This window comes from Natator depressus, chromosome 8 (genome assembly GCF_965152275.1).
Source record: "Natator depressus isolate rNatDep1 chromosome 8, rNatDep2.hap1, whole genome shotgun sequence".
NCBI lineage: Eukaryota > Metazoa > Chordata > Testudines > Cheloniidae > Natator > Natator depressus.
The window spans coordinates 102,501,545-102,521,143 of NC_134241.1; the positions used below are offsets into that span (position 1 = coordinate 102,501,545).

Below are 19,599 nucleotides of genomic sequence, written 5' to 3' on the forward strand. Positions count from 1 at the left end.
AGCATTAATTGTTGCACAATTTATGATTTCCAGGTCACTGTTTAAACATTAAATGCTCACACAGAAAGGCAGACACTGCAGCAAATGTCTTGTAAAATCATCAGTGGTATTTGCTAGGGGCAGGTTCAAGTTTTCCCATCACTGTCATCACAAAACCACCTATGAAATACAATGCTTCTCTGAGGTTATACTGTTAAAAGTTTGCTTTCTGTTTTGAAGAGGGCTTTAAAAGTAATATTGTTAAAATTGTTGTAACAGCCAACAGCTTCAGAAAGTTATGCCTCTAGTTTTATTGAACGCTTTCCTTCATGCAGTCCTGAAACCAGATCCCAGGCTGCTGTCAACTGGCATGATTCAAGTGACTTCAGTGCAGCAACACTGATTTACACCTGCTCAGGATCTGACCTTCCCCCCTTTTTTAAATAGGAATGCATTTAAACCATTTGTATTTGTTAATCAGTAGAACCTGCTCTCATCCCTCCTGCCTGCCTCCTCTTCTCCCCGTCCCCTGTATAACAGGTATGGATCCAGATAATTAATATGAAACCATGACATTTGTGACTAACAATAGCTCATCCTTAGGTGATGCCTGATAAACAGCATAAAGTCTGCTGCCAGCAATATATAGGGGTGTCAGAGGTGGGAAGCAACTCAACTGACTGACTAGCAAAGGCTTTCCTTCAATAATCTGATACTCAGGACCATAGCCCAGGGGCGATCTTTGACTTCTTCTCCCTGCCCCATATATCGCAACTGTTTCCAAATCCTGCCACTTCCTTCCTCCAAAGCATTTCAAAGATTCATCTTTCTATCTATCTACCAGCTAAAATTCCTGTTTAGGCCCTCATCATCTCCCATCCTGATTACCACAGCCCCCGCTTCTCTGGCAACACTCAGATGGTTTCTTTCAGTCCAAGCAAAATGCAGCCACTCAGATCATCTTCCTCATACATGAATCTGATCTTACTATCCTCTTAGAATCCCTCCCTCACATACCCCACATCAGGTTCAGTCTTATCCTTGATTTCAAGGCCCAAAATTTATCGGCTCCTTGCTACTTATCCAGCCTTCTCTCTTTTTGTGTTATGCCGCCCTCACTCCCATCCTGTGCCCTCCATTCTGCTAAGGATGCCAAATTCAATACCCCATTTATCTGTTTCATTCACAGTTGCCTTCACACCTTCCGTCTATTGTTTCTTACACTACACCCAGCACCATGGAATCTGAGCTCCTTCCAAAAGGATGTGACCAGCAGCTGTTATATGAGGTTCCCCACACCAGCAACTACATTTGGAACTCCCTTCCTAAACGTGTCTACAAGGCAACTGCCCTCTCTGCATTTCAATACCTCTGTATTATGCTAGTGAAACACTATGCTTTCCTTTTGCAAATGTTAAATTAATACTAAATTTAACCTATTAACTGTTTCTCCTTGATATAGCAATATTGCTAACTGTTTTCTTGTCATGACTAAAGACTGGGACCAGAGAGAAAAAGACAGGTTGCAACCAGTCTCATGTTGCAGACATTTATCTATTGGTAAATTCAGAGTATTTCATTTTAAACTAATATATTAAAAAAAGAGATTCAAACATCAGAGGTAGCAAAGAGATCAAGAATTGATGAACAAATATGTAGAATTTGATTGGCTTTGTGAACAAATAGGTTTCTTTAGAAAAGAGAAGATCAGGATCCCTTAGAACAGACTTCATCTACTGATTAGGAAGTGGGACCTGAAAGAGTGCCATGGAAATGTGACTAATATACTGTGTGTCTATCCTCACCCTTATCACCTTGTTTTATCCCATCCTTTGCTCTCCAACCCTTCTGTCTCTGGCTTTTTTAGACTGCATGTCCCTCATGCAGGAACTCTGAATCATCTCCCGTGTGTGGAAAGAACCTTGCAGTAGCACCCAAAATGTGCAACTAAAAAACAATATAATAATAATAATAATCATAATAATGGAGTGACAATCAGCACCTGTAGAGAAGAGACAGGAATGTTGAAGACATTTCTAGACTCTAAAATCACAGTCTAATCTGAATATGAAACAGGCCCTAAAAACCTCTAAGTGATAACTACTTTCCAAAGTAGAAAATACACTCAGGTGGCTTTCACCCGCTAATCATAAGAAACAAAATGTGTTAACTTACCTACGGGCAGGAACAAAGGAAAAATGAGCAGGTGCATTGGGAGAGAAATTCCTGGGACTGTCCAAAGGACTGCTACCTGTTTGAGAAAGTAGAGAACATTTACATTTGTGTTACATTCACAACAAACTCTCTTCTTGTCACAATATTTGATGAGTGAGTTAGCATGCTACATGAATAGTTTTGATTAAGATCTATAGTTACAAAGAACAAAGAGTTTAGATCTTTGAACCTTTTAATAGCCTGCGCAATAGCTGGTTAAATATATTTTTGACTGTGGAAAAAAAATGGAAAGTTGATTTTTTTCTCTCTACCATGAAATTAATGTTTTTACTTACTTTTTAGAATGTAAGTTAAGATGTGGACTTTCCAGTTTCAATTGTTAACAAAAACTAAGTAACACACAATGCAACAACTATATACAATATATTTGTTCTTGGATTTTTTTTAATGATTCTTGTATATGAGTTAATCCAATATTTAGCAATGAGAAACGATAGTTAGAAATGAAGCTGATTACTTTCTACTCAAGATTAAAGAGGATATCAAAGGAAGTACTTCTGTTCTCCCACTGTGAGATGTATTGGTGCAGACTGTGCTCTGTAAATAAAATGTATTTTACTGCACAATCTTGCAAACCCAGCACAGTGTTCCTTACTGTGAATATATCCCAGTGGGACTGCTCATGGTAGCAAAACAGTACACCCATGAGTAAATGCTCGCAGGAATGGACCATAAGATCAATGTGGTATTTTTAAAAACTCTTTGCCTGTTAATTTCCAATGTTCTGAAATATAGTATTTATTAAGTACACTTTTCTATCACTGAAAATGAAAATTCCAATGGGTTAGTAAACTGAAGGAAAAGATCTTTGAAAACGTATGGCGATCGGGGGAGGTATTGTACGATTGTAAAAAGACAAGAATAGTGCCTATGTTTAAAAAAGATGGGGAGGAGAATCCAGGGAACAACAGACCCGTCAGCCTCACCTCAGTTCCTGGAAAAATCATGGAGCAGATCCTCAAGGAATCCATTTTGAAGCACTTGGAGGAGAGGAAGGTGATTAGGAACAGTCAACATGGATTCATCAAGGGCAAGTCATGCCTGACCAACCTGATTGCCTTCTATGATGAGATAACTGAATCTGTGGATGTGGGGAAAGCAGTGGACGTGATATATCTTGACTTTAGCAAAGTTTTGATACGGTCTCCCACAGTATTCTTGCCAGCAAGTTAAAGAAGTATGGACTGGATGAATGGACGATAAGGTGGATAGAAAGCGGGCTAGATCGTCGGGCTCAATAGGTAGTGAGAGGGGATTTGATAGCAGCCTTCAACTATCTGAAGGAGGGTTCCAAAGAGGATGGAGCTCGGTTGTTCTCAGTGGTGGCAGATGACAGCACAAGGAGCAATGGTCTCAAGTTGCAGTGGGAAGGTCTAGATTGGATATTAGGAAAAACTATTTCACTAAGAGGCTGGTGAAGCACTGGAATGGGTTGCCTAGGGAGGTGGTAGAATCTCCATCCTTAGACGGTTTTAAAGCCCAGCTTGACAAAGCCCTGGCTGGGATGATTTAGTTGGGGTTGGGTCCTGCTTTGAGCAGATTAGACTAGATGACCTCCTTAGGTCTCTTCCAACCTTAATCTTCTATGATTCTATGATCAAGAATACCAAAGTCTTGCTTAGGTAGCACTAGAATTCTTCTCTCCAGCAACTGTTATATGACATAGCAACATACAGTTTGTATGTGGTACATCACAAATGTCTTTCATTTTAAAGATAAGAAGTGTAGAAAATCTCTCTGAAATCTGAAATGATTTAACAACTGAATGCTGAAACCCAATGGAGTTAAAAGTTCACAAAAATACACTACAGCCTTAACAGCATATAGTCACTTCAGTGGGTCTACTCTTAAAGATAGGCACATACTTAAATGGTTTGCTGAATTCAGGTCCTTAATCCCAAACACATAATTCAGAATAGACACTACCAACCAACTAATAGTGATTTCTTTGATTGCACACAGTAAAATTACATTACTGTTATGGCGACAGGGCAACAAACATGTATCGGGCAAGCACTACACTACAAGGATGACATGTGCTGAAGCTGGAAATGTTTTCAGTATAATTCAGAATTAAAATCTCATTTTTAAATTGATTTATTTTATAAGACATACTGGTGACAGCTACAGAAGTGAGTTCAAATGATTTCTTGTTAAGAGTAAAGTTCTTTCAATGACCATGTATCTCAAAGGGCTTGTCTTGACTTCAGTAGGATCTGCAAGTGTTCAGCACCCCTAAAAATCAAGCTATTACTAGTCATTTATCAAAGCCCCTCTTCAGCAAAGCACTTAAGCATATGCTTATGATACACTGACTTCAATGGAATTTAAACAGGTGCTTAATTGCTTTGCTGAACAGAGATGGACTTAAACTTCATCCAGTATCATGAAAAAGTTACATTAACTGTATTAAAATGCATCCAGAAACTAAGAGCTATTTAATGTTTTAGGCAAAAAAAATGTATTTAACTAGCAAACTGAAAGAACTAGCAAGAGTCTCACATAGTGTGAGCCTATCTGATTTTTTCACACATCAGCATCCATGTGGAGTGGTCTGCATATACAAATTCACTGCATTCTCCACATTGCTTGTGGCTCTTCCAGTCAGCTGACCTTGGGCATATTTAGAGAGACAAGGTGGGTGAAGAAATATCTTTTATTGGACCAACTTCTGTTGGTGGTAGAGACAAGCTTTGAGTTTACACAGAGCTCTTCTTCAAGTCTGGGAAACTTACTCAGTGTGTCACAGCAAAATATGTGATGGAACAGATTGTTTAGCGTAAGTAGTTAACACATATTTCAAGGGACCATTAAAGATGAAGGGGCCTGTTAAAACCCCTTCTGTCATAGGGAGGAAAGAAAGGGAGGAGGAGGAGAAAAAAAGCAGCTGGTGGAGGGGTTGTTAGTGGGTTATAAAGCAATAAGCTATAAACCCAGTGAGTCTCTATTCAGTCCGTGCTTTTTAGTGCCCAGCAAAGTTATGAATTTATGCTCCCAGGGTTGTCTTTTGAAAGTGTTGGGCAGGTTTCCTTTGAGGATGGGGACTGATAGGTCAAATATAAAATGATTGTTTTGTGAGAAATATTCCCCTACAGGTGATACAATGTTTTTGTCTTATTTTCCTGTGAGAGTCCATTCAAAAGTGTAATGTTTGGTTTCACCCACATCGTTGCTATTGGGGCATGTAGGGCACTGGATGAGGTATACCACATATCATCATAGACATGCATAGGACTCATTGATCTTACAAGGTGTGTTGATCATTATAGCAGTGAAGATATATCTGCAGGTTCTCAATCTGTTGTTCTGGAAGGGTCTGATGCCACTTTGAGTTGCTGTGTCCTAGTCTGTGGGTAGCTTGCTTCTGATGGTGAGCTTGGGGTGGTTGGGGGATTGTTTCAAGGCCAGAAGAGGGTGTTTAGGAAAGATTTATTTCAGGATGGGGTCCCCTTCAAGTATAGGTTGTAGTTGTTTGATGATACCCCATATGGGTTCCAATGTGGGAGATAGGTGACAACTAGGGGTGCGCAGTAGGAGATTTTATTTCTGTATTGAAGTAGGTTCTCTCAGGGCATTGGGTGGTCTGTTTCATGATGCAATCATCTACTCTGGTGGAGTGTCCTTGTCTTGTGATGAAAGGTGTATATCCTGGACTTTCTCCTCAGAGCATATTCTATGGTATCTGAGTGCCTGAACGTAGATTACAGACTCCTTGGTGTGTTTGGGGTGGTTACTGAAGGTAGATGTGATGATCCATGGGTTTCTTGTATATCGTTGTCCGTAGGGTTCCATTCTTGAAGCCGATCGTATCGTCCATGAAGTTGATGCTGGTGTGGGAGTGTTCCAGAGAAAGTTTAATGGACAGGTGATGGTTGTTGAAGTTGTGATGGAAGTCTACGAGGGACTTAAGTCATCTGTCCAGAGGATGCAAATAGCATCTGTATGTAAGGTATATAATTAGTTTTGTGGTGCATTTGTGAACTCAGGCATATGTAGCTGCATCCACTTCTGAATTTGCTAGGTGCTCCTGTGATGGCTGATTTTCGACAGTAGCCAAGGAATGAGAGTGCTGCTTTGATGGGCATGATGAGATAATATTAGGTTTCAGAGTAGCAGCCGTGTTAGTCTGTATCCGCAAAAAGAACAGGAGTTCTTGTGGCACCTTAGAGACTAACAAATTTATTAGAGCATAAGCTTTCGTGAGCTTCAGATCACTTCATCGGAAGCACAGAATGGAACATATAGTAAGAAGATAAATATAAATACACACACACACAGATAAGGTGGAATTTGCCATACAAACTGTAAGAGGCTAATTAATTAAGATGAGCTATTATCAGCAGGAGAAAAAAAAACTTTTGTAGTGATAATCAAGATGGCCCATTTAGACAGTTGAAAAGAAGGTGTGAGGATACTTAACATGGGGAAATAGATTTAATATGTGTAATGACCCAGCCACTCCCTGTCTCTATTCAAACCCAAGTTAATGGTATCTAGTTTGCATATTAATTCAAGCTCAGCAGTTTCTCATTGGAGTCTGTTTTTGAAGCTTTTCTGTTGCAAAATTGCCACCCTTAAGTCTTTTACTGAGTGCCCAGAGAGATTGAAGTGTTCTCCTACCGGTTTTTGAATGTTAGGATTCCTGATGTCAGATTTGTGTCCATTTATTCTTTTACGTAGAGACTGTCTGGATTGGCCAATGTACACGGCAGAGGGGCATTGCTGGCACATGATGGCATATATCACATTGGTAGATGTGCAGGTGAATGAGCCCCTGATGGCGTGGCTAATGTGATTAGGTCATATGATGGTGTCACTTGAATAAATAAGTGGACAGAGTTGGCATTGGGCTTTGTTGCAAGTATAGGTTCCTGGGTTAGTGTTTTGGTTGTGTGGCTGCTGGAGACTATTTGCTTCAGGTTGGGTGGCTGTCTGTAAGCGAGGACTGGTCTGTCTCCCAAGATCTGTGAGAGTGAGGGGTAATTTTTCAGAATAGGTTGTAGATCCTTGATGATGCGTTGGGGAGGTTTTAGTTGGGGGTTGAAGGTGACAGCTAGTGGTGTTCTATTATTTTCTTTGTTGGACCTGTCCTGTAGTAGGTGACTTCTGGGAACTCTTCTGGCTCTGTCAATCTGTTTTTTCACTTCAGCAGGTGGGTATTGTAGTTTTAAGAATGCTTGATAGAGATCTTGTAGGTGTTTGTCTCTGTCTGAGGGATTGGAGAAAATGCAGTTGTATCTTAGAGCTTGACTGTAGACAATGGATTGTGTGGTGTGTCCTGGATGGAAGCTGGAGGCATGTAGGTAAGTATAGCAGTCAGATTTCCAGTATAGGGTGGCGTTTGTGTGACCATCGCTTATTAGCACAGTAGTGTCCAGGAAATGGACCGCTTGTGTGGATTAGTCTAGGCTGAGGTTGATGGTGGGATGGAAATTGTTGAAATCATGGTGGAATTCCTCAACGGCTTCTTTTCCATGGGTCCAGATGATGAAGATGTCATCAATGCAGCGCAAGTAGAGTAGGAGCGATAGGGGACGAGAGGTAAGGAAGCGTTGCTCTGAGTCAGCCATAAAAATGTTGACATACTGGGGGGCCATGTGGGTACCCATAGCAGTGCCGCTGACTTGAAGGTATATATTGTCCCCAAATGTGAAATAGTTGCGGGTGAGGACAAAATACAAAGGTTAGCTACCAGGTTTGCCGTGACATTATCGGGGATACTGTTCCTGATAGCTTGTACTCCATCTTTTTGTGGAATGTTGGTGTAGAGGGCTTCCATAGTGGCCAGGATGGTGTTTTCTGGAAGATCACTGATGGATTGTAGTTTCCTCAGGAAGTCAGTGGGGTCTCGAAGATAGCTGGGAGTGCTGGTAGCGTAGGGCCTAAGGAGGGAGTCTACATAGCCAGACAGTCCTGCTATCAAGGTGCCAATGCCTGAGATGATGGGGCGTCCAGGATTTCCAGGTTTATGGATCTTGGGTAGCAAATAGAATACACCTGGTCGGGGTTCTAGGTATGGGTCTGCACAGATCTGTTCTTGTGCTTTTTCAGGGAGTTTCTTGATCAGATGGTGTAGTTTCTTTCGGAAATCCTCAGTGGGATACTGGATATCAAAGATTCTTCTCTTTATATGTGCTTCTACAAACCATTCTCCTATATTAACAAGGAACACGAACCTTCTTTGTCTTGGTTGAGGGTGATGCCAAGGAGGATTGTTGCTGACCTAAACAATGCAACTTACAATGCCAACAACATCAAGCATATCATTGGTGTGGAGAGGTGGGGCATTCTATACACACACACACACACACACACACACACACACACACACACACACACACGTCATACCATTTTAACTACACCAGTTTAGTTAAAGTGATACAACTCTCTAGTGTGGAACAGTTGTACTAGTATAAAGGTGCTTATATGAGAAGGGAAATAAGTGATATCAACATACGGTGTCTTTATGCCAGTAATAAACTGTAATAAACAGTAACAAACTGCATCTACACTAGGGGTTGCATAACTACTTAAGTAAAAAAATCATATCTAACCAAAATACCTGTACAAAAACTGTAGAACTGACTTTAAAAAGAACTAGATAAATTCATGGAGGATAGGTCCATGAATGGCATCCCTAGACTCTGTTTGCCAGAAGCTGGGAATGGGCGACAGGGAATGGATCACTGGATGATTAACTGTTCTGTTCATTCCCTCTGGAGTACCTGGCATTGGCTGCTGTCAGAAGACAGGATACTGGGCTAAATGGACCTTTGGTCTGACCCAGTATGTCCTTTCTTATGTTCTTAAGATGGACTTTTAAGAGAAGAATTTTAGACATGTACACGAAGCACAGAGGTGCAGGGGGCAGGGAGATTGGACAATGGTCAGAGAAGTAGGTTGGGATAAGGGTTTGGTTTTTTTTTTAATGGCAGGGACCAGATCACGCTTGTACCAGGGAAAGGAATTTGTGGAGAGAGGTGAGGGAGAGGGTAATAAGAGGGGGCAAGGGAAGTTAGGAGGCAGGAGGTTTTAAGTAGGTAGAGTGCCAATCACTCAACTATCCATATATCTAAAGTATTGCACATTCTATTCTTTTAAAAATAAATAGAAAGTGGAAAATGGAAAATCCTTTTTCCAAATGCTTAGAAATTTAATTACGAGCTAAAGTTCTTCAGTGATATCAAAGATATTAATCCAAAATTCACATGTAAATGTGACCTTTTCTGATACGCACTACTGGTAAACAGAGCTTCAGCCAATGTTTTTAAAAATAGAGCTGACATTAATTGAGGGTATTACATACCTAACCAAACCAAAGCTTAAGGTTTTTGAACATTAAAACGTAAATTACTCTAAAATTCTAATGCTGGGACCAGTTTTTAAAACAAAAACAAGGTTTATAAGTGATTTATCCTTCAGTTTATTGACAGAGGCATAATATTTAAGTGGTGTGCCCATGAAATAAAATTTGAGATGAAAAATGCTTATTAGATTGAGTACATGTCTATGTGCAGTAGAATGTAACATGCAAAACTGTATACACTAATTCATTTGTTCTATTATAATGGATTATTAGAGAGGTGCTAATTTTATTTTAATTTTTAGATTTAATTAATGCACATCAATTAAAATTAACTTTTTGAAGAGACTTTGATCTCTGAAAAAGATTTGGTGCCAAGAACTTTTAATTTAGTAGAGAATTCATATCAACAGGTGGACCAAGAGTGTAGGAAAGCTGAAAAAAAAAAAAATCTAGGAAATCAACTGAAATATTAGAAAGTGTAAGAATTTAAAATGTATGAACAGCAATCCCTGTGCACATTGCTTAATAACATTCATAGAGGATATGAAATTGATTTTAGATTTGGCCTGAAAACTTGATGTGTAGCTTATTATTAAACCAAGCGGGAGTCATGGAATGGTCTCAGAATTAGGGCTCCTCAGCAGGGCAGGCCATTCGTCATTGCAGTTATTGCTTTCCAGCTTTGCAGACAGGACTCAAAACACATGAGTTATGCACGGTGTGCAACATGATTGCAGTCTCTGAGGTTTTCAGGCCCTTCAGCCTCCTTGTTGAATGTCGTGTTTGTGTAGGGTAGGTGCAACTTTAATGAAGTAGTTGCTGTCTGTGGGCCAATGAGAGCATTGTGGGACTGCTAAACTGAAAGGATGACTCAGCCACACTCCCTTTCCCTTGACCATATCCAGGAAATGTAAAGGTTCGTTCCTATATGTCAAGGTTCCTTCCCCATTCTGAACTCTAGGGTACAGATGTGGGGACCTGCATGAAAGACCCCCTAAGCTTATTCTTACCATCTTAGGTTAAAACTTCCCCAAGGTACAAACTTTTACCTTTTGTCCTTGGACCTTATGCTGCCACCACCAAGCATGTTAAACAAAGAACAGGGAAAGAGCCCACTTGGAGACGTCTTCCCCCCCATAATATCCCCCCAAGCACTACACCCCCTTTCCCCTTTCCTGGGGAAGGCTTGATAAAAATCCTCACCAATTTGCATAGGTGAACACAGACCCAAACCCTTGGATCTTAAGAACAATGAAAAAGCAATCAGGTTCTTAAAAGAGAATTTTAATTAAAGAAAAAGTAAAAGAAAAACCTCTATAAAATCAGGATGGTAAATACCTTACAGGGTAATCAGATTCAAAACATAGAGAATCCCTCTAGGTAAAACCTTAAGTTAGAAAAAGACACAAAAACAGGAATATACATCCCATTCAGCACAACTTATTTTTTCAGCCACTTAAACAAAACAGAATCTAATTCACATCTAACTAGATTGCTTACTAACTCTTTACAGGAGTTCTGACCTGCATTCCTGCTCGGGTCCTGGCATCACACACACAGACAGACCCTTTGTTTCCCCCCGCTCCAGATTTTAAAGTATCTTGTCTCCTCATTGGTCACTTTGGTCAGGTGCCAGCGAGGTTATTTTAGCTTCTTAACCCTTTACAGGTAAAAGGACTTCCTCCGGCCAGGAGGGATTTTATAGCACTGTATGCAGAAAGGTGGTTACCTTTCCCTTTATATTTATGACACTATATCATTAACATTCTTGTAACAGTGTGTTGATTTATCTAATGAGTAGTCTTTGTAAAAGCACCACTTGAGACAGAGTGAGGAGTCTCAGATCCAACAGCAGCAATTCTAACCCTTGAGCAACAGGAGAATATACCTTTGCTCACAGAATAAATAGGTTTATATCATCTTTGCTGGGTGAGACCAACACACTTAGGCTTCTCTTATTAAAATTCCTTCAACTACAGAAGATGCCATAGTACTGGGAAATTTTTAAAGGAAAGTAGAAATTCCCCTTCTCCCTGAAGCTTCTTAAAAGCTTCACCCAGACTTGAGTAGAGTAGAAGAACTAATTGCTTTTCATTTTTGAACTAGAAATAACTCACATGGGACCTAATCAAAATTCCAGAGCCTGGATAGAAATATGCCATATAAATCTGAAAAAGAGGATACAAAGGAATTAGTGGTATCTCTGTACCAGATTGTACACACTGAAAAGTGTTAGCACACCCACATAGATAATACTGAAATGTGAAAAAGTCTCATTACCCAATTTGTTCAATTACTCAAAATTATTTTGATTATAATTTTAAAGTTTTTAATTATACTAAAGATTGCTAAAGCTAAAGATAAATGGGATAAGTCTCCAATTCAGCTATGTTTCATTATTAGGAAACTGGGACTATGGCTACCCTGACCTGCAGTTCACAGTATGGGATAAGAATACCAGTGCAAACTCTCCTCTCTGGGCACTACAGACGCAAACTAAAAAGTTCTAGTTCACATTAATATAGTCCTGTTTGAAAAATAATTTGACTGCACGTGGTTAAATTATTTAAGGAGAGGAAAGACAAATGTGAGCCGAAGCCAACCTACTAGTATTAAAATGCCTCGTTAAATGACACTCGCTTAGTTGGTAAGCCCTACAATGAATTAGAAGAAGACGACTACTACTAATATGGGTTTTCTCTCCCCAAGCGAAGTGTAGGGTAGTCACGCACTTAATATTAGCGTAATCAAAGTTACTAAAATAAATATCCCCACCTTTGATGGGAAAATAGATGCCTGCAGTATTCAAAAAAGTGAAGTGAATGTCAGGATAAGGCCTTGAAAAAGTAGAGCTCTAACTGCCTGGGGGAAGGAGAAATTATTGAAGCATTTCAAAATCAGCTCATAAATGCAAAATGTAGAATGACTGTTTCCAGAGACATTTAAGTAAGCAATTTTTGGTAAAAGCATTTTTTAGCATTGCCTCCCTTTGCCTCCCATTGTTCCCAATGAGAGTGAAATCAAGCTGCCCTCAGGGAAAATGATTCCCCCCTCCTCTGTCAGGAAGCAAAGAGGGGCACTGAGAAGAGCAGGTGAATGGAGGAGCAGCAGAAGTTGTTACTAAAGGCAGCCTGTGACTTTGGTCCTTTTGGGAACAATGAGAAACAGAGGACATTTTGAAAAAGGCTGTACTAACTGAGTGTAGCCTGTGGCCTAAGTCCCAGCAGGGCTATGAGAATGCAACCATTTTCACAAAGGGAAATTCTTCATTAATTTGTCTGAAGGAGAACATTCTGTTTGAGCTTCTGCTAAAGGAGAAACTTTCAGATGTGGAAAAATAATGGAAAAAACTACCACTCATCCTAACAGACTGTTTTCAAAGACTACCCATTGCATATGATCTACGCAAGATTGACCTGTCTGCCAGTTTTTATATAGATAGACAGTGCTTGAGCTGAGATTACTTGGAACCCAAAAAAAGTTGACACGGGGTGCTACATTTCTTAAAGAAATATTAACTAACTTTAAATGGATAACTAACAAGCACATTTACTTGTAAGTTCTCAGAAAATCCATTCAGGAACCTCACTAAATCCTGCACTTTTGGGAAGAATACTCTGCTCTATTCTTCATAGATATCAAGAGAATGAATCCCTCCCTTAAGGGCAAAATTCAATTCAGTCTTAATTACGGAGCTGTGACTGGCTTCTCCAGAATGAAGGTTTCATCTTCAAAGCACATAATCCACCTTCAAGTTATGTATTCTGGGTTTTGCATTTGATCTGATTTTTTGGGGAGGGAGGTGGTTGTAGTTTCTAATGCAAGGTTCTCTGTTTTGTTGTTTGGTTTGATTTTGCTTTCTGTGGGAGTTCAAGGGGTCAGGTGCAACGGGACTGTGACAATACCTGGAATAGAGTAAATGACTATAATGTAGCTATCATTTTGCTGCTTAAAATCTTAAACACAAGTCTAATATTACAAAGGTGAGGATTATACATGGTACTAATAGGTCCTGCTATAATATCTGTACTCATATGGTCTTATCACCATTTTCAAAAGGGTTTCTGCATTTTATTTTTCCAATATGTTCGTTAACAATACACTATTATGTTTCTTGTCGTGACTCCTCTGCCAAAATTTTACAGTACATTTTAAATAGAATCCTCATTCTACTAATCTGAATTTTCAAAAATATGCACAATTGGCCACTGCTAATGATCTGAAGTACTATATTATTGGAATACTCCCTGTATTAGAGAGATCTGACCTTTAACAAAGTAAGGTGTAGAGCTAGAAGATTAAATGGAGCACTATGTTAATTACTCAAAATACAGTTTATTAGTAAGATTTTAAATAAATAGTATTTTAAAAGCAAACTATTAACAGTATTTGAAGATGGAGTTCTCTGGCAATAATATTCATAGGATTGTCTCTCTCACACAGGGGTAGACAAGCAGGCTTACAACAAAACACGGTATTGCACAGAACACCACTCAGGTGAAATAGCCAATGAAAGTTCCTAGAACAACAGTTTTCAGTGGTTGCTTGCTTTGTAAATAAAACAGAGCCTGAAGCTGATCACAGGGAAGTCACAGCATCCATCATTTCCCCATCTTACCCTTTAAAAAAAAAAATCACAGAAACCCCCTTCTCTGAATATCAGGAACTTGCTGCTGCATCCTCAAATGACAGGGGAACACCAGTTCAGCTGGTCCCCCTTTATACTGTTTCACATGTAAGGAAATGCATTTTCCAGCATCAAGGACGGTTAAAATAAAGCTCTTCCTGAATGGATTGTACTATGCCACGCACACTGATCTCACTGGCAAATCCCAGCAAGGGGTACCTTATGATTCAGGTTTTGAGATGAATTTAATTTTGTGGTACATGGCACCTAGTAAAATGATTCCTTCTAAGAACCTTCCTCGCTTGTTTGTATTCCTGTTGGTGTTTAACGCTTGCAAGTGAGATTACAGAGTGGATATTAGGGAAGAGTTTGTTTTCAGTGCAGTGAAGGCCATTTAAGAGTGGTCCGTTTTAATGCTTTGACATTCACTACATGCTTTTTAAACTGTGTAAGTGCACAGGCATGGTTGTCATGTTCAGTTACAATATGAATCAAACAAACATGACAGCCTGACCTCTTCGTTCCAAAAGTTGCCTAGAATATTTAAGAGAAATACTTATGACACACACAGAGCTCTAGTATTAATCTGACTTTGTCTACAGATAAACAACTTTCTTGGGGAGAAAGGTGACTCTCTTAAGTATTCTACCTTTAGAGAACTCCTATTATCCGGTAATTTCTCCTTCTTTTCTCTACAGTCAGTCTTGGAGGTTACAAAGTATATCCTTTTAATTAATAGGTTAAATCCAATATGCAACATAGGAACACATATTGGAAAGGATTACTTGAAGTAATTACACGTGACAAACCACTGTTTAATTACTCTAGTTTCTAGACATCAGTGTGCCACATGGTTCTGGCAAAACTTAGTGTAGGAAAATTTGACATAATGATGAGAAAGCTAAGACCAACTTTTCATTTTGGGAGTGGGTTGGGAGAAAGGGGATGGAGGAGAGAACTGAAGTGTCTTCTATTGTGCATACACCCACCAACAAAAAAAAAAAAAACTCCTGCCTGTTTTCTGTGATATGGCTACACTTATGTGGACTGTATAGTTTGGGCATGGGTGTAGTTTGGAGGGGGCAAGAGAGGGTTGCCCCCCCCCAACTGCAAACCTCAGGCGCAGACAGAATTTCACACACACACACACACACACACACACCCCCACGCATGGCCCCATTGGTCTGACTGGAGTTGCCCCCGCAAAAAAATATAGACGTCAAACTACATCTATGAGTTTGGGGCCCTCTGTCAGTCAGATAGCAATCAACCGAAACAAAAATATTTATTTCACATTTTCAGGGGCATCTTTTTGTATCTTCTGTGATAGACCCAGGCAAGTTGGGTACTGCAGAGTAGCCTTATTGGGATCCAGGAAGTGGGCGGGCAAAGCCCACCCACTACTAAAGGATCCCCCCCAGCCTAAGGGGGGGGGGGTTCCACAGGACCTGGAAAACCAATTAATTACGCGGGACAAATAATGAACAACAGGGACAGGAGTAGCAGAAGGCAGATATACTGGTCACTGGGTTAACAGTTTTTTCTTCCCTGATTGACCAGAGCAGGGGCTGCTCCAGGCTAATGAGAACGCCTGACTCCAATTAACCTGCAAAGCATCAGATGAGGCCACCTAAGCTAATGTGACCACCTGACTCTAATTAAGGCCCCTCTGATAATATAAAAGGGCTCACTCCAGTCAGACAGAGGGGAGCCAGAGGAGGGGAAGTACAGCTGAAGGGCTGGTTAATGAAGACACCCTCATGTCGTTGGTAAGGGAGCCCTAAGGTAAGGGTGAAAAAGGGAGAAGCAGGAGAGCTGTGGGGAAGTAGCCCAGGAAAATGTAGCAACTCTGGCAGTGAAAGGTTGGCTGCCAACAGCTGCTACTATTAGGGTCTCTGGGACAGGACCCGGAGTAGAGGGTGGGCCCGGGTTCCCCCCAACCCACCACTACAGAAACACCTCCTGGGAGGGGAAAACAGGCCCTTGTCAGGACAGGAGACTAAACTGTTTTGGCATAAGGCCATAGGAGCAACAGAGACTGTGGGAATTCTCTCACCAACCTCCATTGCTGGCTTATGATGAAAAGGGCTCAGTAGACTGTATTCCTGGCCCGAGAGAGAGAAGGGCTATGTGGAGGGTTGCAGTGAGCCTCTGAAGCTAGCATAAACCACCTGGAAGCACGGGACCCACGGGGACAAGGTTGGAGCTCTGCCACATTTCTTAGTTGAACACTTCCATAACTAAAATGGAATCAGTTAAATCCTAGCATAGGAATATGAGTACTCAGAGTAATGATCACTGTATAAATACCTATCACCACCACTATTTCTGTAGAAATATTCTAGGCATGGAAAGTAATCCAAAAAACAAAGAACAGTGAGTACATATGGAAGTGGAACTGCTCTGTGGCAAGTTTCGGAGTTGACACATTTCCAGAAGAGTTGGATTTGAGGGTGCTTTCTTTGAGATTCTGCAGCAAGTAGTAAATGCCTTGGTGACTATTTTTAGGGCTCTATTAAAATTCAAGCTGAAGATCCTGAATTCTTTACAGGAGATTTTCATTAAAATAATTCACAACAGAGTCTGTCCGTCAATGACTTTGCTTTTAGGGAATCCTGAGATAATAGTGCTAATTCTGTCAAAAATCAACAAGCAGGAGAGGGATTTTTGGTTTTTTGTTTTTTGAAGCTGGATGTCACCCATCCAAGATAAGAGGCCTGGAAACAGAGAAGCAGATGGCTGCTTCCGGCTGACCTGCTACCAATTTGTAGTTCCTCTTGAGCATTTCCTCTATTTTGTGCATCACAGTGTAGTTAGGGGATACACTGTCTTCCAGTGTAAGGAGCTCTGAACATAATGAAAAGAACAGTTAGTTACTTATTTTACAGTTACTCTGGTTCTTTGAGATGTGCTGATTCAGTTCTTGGTGTGCATGCATTCCATATGCATAAGACTGGATTCTGTTGAATGGCAGCATCCATTGGGGCCAGGCCTGTGCCCCAGCCACCCTCTAAGCTTCCCGCAGCTGGGAGTGCAAGGTGCTGTGAGGCAGTCACAAGCTGCACTCTGTTCCTTTGTCAATAAGAATCCCATAAGAAAGGGCTGTGCCTAAAGAGGATATATGGTGGGTCATGGAATTGGTGTGAACAATACATCTTGAAGAATCACAGTTGCTGCAGGTTAAGTAACCATTCTCTCTTCTTTGAGCAATCATCCTCACTAATTCCACTCTTGGTGACTGACTAGCAGTCACCCATTCACCTGGAGATGGGCAAGAGAAGTCCTACTTGAATAGAGTGCAGGACTGCCCTACCAAAACTAGCATTTGATCTGTACCCTTGAACAGGGGAATCGAGAGTGGTAAACGTGTGGATTGAGCTCCATGTTGCTGATCTACAACTCTCTGATACGGAGATGCTATCCAAACTGACCGGAGAGGTTGCTTGAACCCTAGTGAAATGAGCCCTAATGTGTCTAGGGGGAATCTCTCTTAGTCCAGTTTTAACAAGTCAAAATAGTCTGAGACCCCTTTGGACAGCTTCTGGGACAAGACAGGTTGTCCCGTACTCCTCTCAAACACCAGAGTCTGGGCATTACCTGAATGGCTTGGTACTAAAGACATAAAAAGGACAATGCTCTCCCGACATCCAACATGTAGAGTGTTATTTCACCTGGGGCAAAATGCAGCATAAAGAAGAAAACGGGGGTGAACTAACTGATATAAGCTGGAGCCTACCTTGGGCAGAAACTTTGAATTTAAGAGTGACTCTATCCTTATGACAGGTTTCAGAGTAGCAGCCGTGTTAGTCTGTATCAGCAAAAAGAAAAGAGTACTTGTGGCACCTTAGAGACTAACAAATTTATCTGAGCATAAGCTTTCGTGAGCTATCCTTATGAAAGACTGTTTACGGAGGGCCCACCCTGAAGACCCAGATCTCTATTCGACATTGGTGAGGCCTCATCTGGAGTACTGTGTCCAGTTTTGGGCCCCACACTACAAGAAGGATGTGGAAAAATTGGAAAACGTCCAGCGGAGGGCAACAAAAATGATTAGGGGTCTGGAACACATGACTTATGAGGAGAGGCTGAGGGAACTGGGATTGTTTAGTCTGCGGAAGAGAAGAATGAGGGGGGATTTGATAGCTGCTTTCAACTACCTGAGAGGTGGTTCCAGAGAGGATGGTTCTAGACTATTCTCAGTGGTAGAAGAGGACAGGACAAGGAGTAATGGTCTCAAGTTGCAGTGGGGGAGGTTTAGGTTGGATATTAGGAAAAACTTTTTCACTAGGAGAGTGGTGAAACACTGGAATGCGTTGCCTAGGGAGGTGGTAGAATCTCCTTCCTTGGAAGTTTTTAAGGTCAGGCTTGACAAAGCCTTGGCTGGGATGATTTGATTGGGGATTGGTCCTGCGTTGAGCAGGGGGTTGGACCAGATGACCTCCTGAGGTCCCTTCCAACCCTGATATTCTATGATTCTATGATCTCCTTTATTCTTCTAGCTGATGTGACGGCTACCAGGAAAGATATTCTCATGGACATCTGGTAAAGGTGTTAGCCATGGTGCTTTTGCACTACTCGAAAGTGTTCCAATACTACAGTGATGAGCGCAATATAAAAACCTATGTAGAACAGAATGTGGGTTGCAGCCATCCCACCCCTTATGCCTTCAACTATGGGAAGCAAGAGGATGGCTAGGGCACAGGTGTGGCCCCCACCAACACTGCTATTCAAAAGAATTCAACCTTACACACATGGGCGCATGTCACCAAGAGCGAAATCCATGTTGACAAACACTTGAAGAACATAATATTATAGTAAGGAAGCAGAGACCAAGCATGTTGTTTGCAGAATGTTACTGAAATCTATTCATGCTCCTTGGCAGAATTATTTTATCCTCTGGAGTTTCCCCACCAGGACAGGGTCAAAACTGTTGTTGGTAGCTACCGGGGGGTGCTCTGCTCTGGTTCAATGATGATAACAGTCGGCTGCGTGCATGTTGCCTCTGTGTGCTGCCCCAGCTCTGCGCAGCTAGTTAACACAGCAGACCCCGAGAGAACCCCCAAAAACCACAGACTCTAGTAAAGTACGAAGGCACCTGGCCAGTTTTATTGTCAGACGAAGCACAGTAATAGTTCCCTACAGACTCTACAGGGCATACTACAAACATGTGCCCCTGGCAATGGATGCAGCTCAGTCAGTGGCAGAACACTCCACTGCCCCCTAGGCTGGACAAAGAAGTGCGCTCCTGGACCTACTTTTATACAGTTGCAGGACAGATTACTCACCATAGGTCAAACGAATCTACCCATCATGTTGTCCTTTTGACCCTGTCTTTAAGATGCACCTGCCTGTTCCTTGTTATGTCTGTGGAGTGTTCTGATGCCATCTTGGCGCAAGTTTCTCTCATTAGCACTTATGCGTATGTGTGCGCACGTGCTTCTAACAACCTTTT

General features: G+C 41.2%; 1 protein-coding gene across 7 annotated transcripts in view; it reads right to left on the reverse strand.

Annotated features, from left to right (window-relative positions):
• MAST2 (microtubule associated serine/threonine kinase 2) overlaps positions 1-19,599 on the reverse strand; it is a 379,580-nt gene that overhangs the window by 95,018 nt on the left and 264,963 nt on the right. For all 7 annotated transcript variants that reach the window (XM_074961832.1, XM_074961828.1, XM_074961827.1 and 4 more), the window contains one exon: positions 2,155-2,230. In XM_074961832.1, the coding sequence (XP_074817933.1) occupies positions 2,155-2,230 (76 nt within the window). The remainder of the gene's footprint in view (positions 1-2,154; positions 2,231-19,599) is intronic.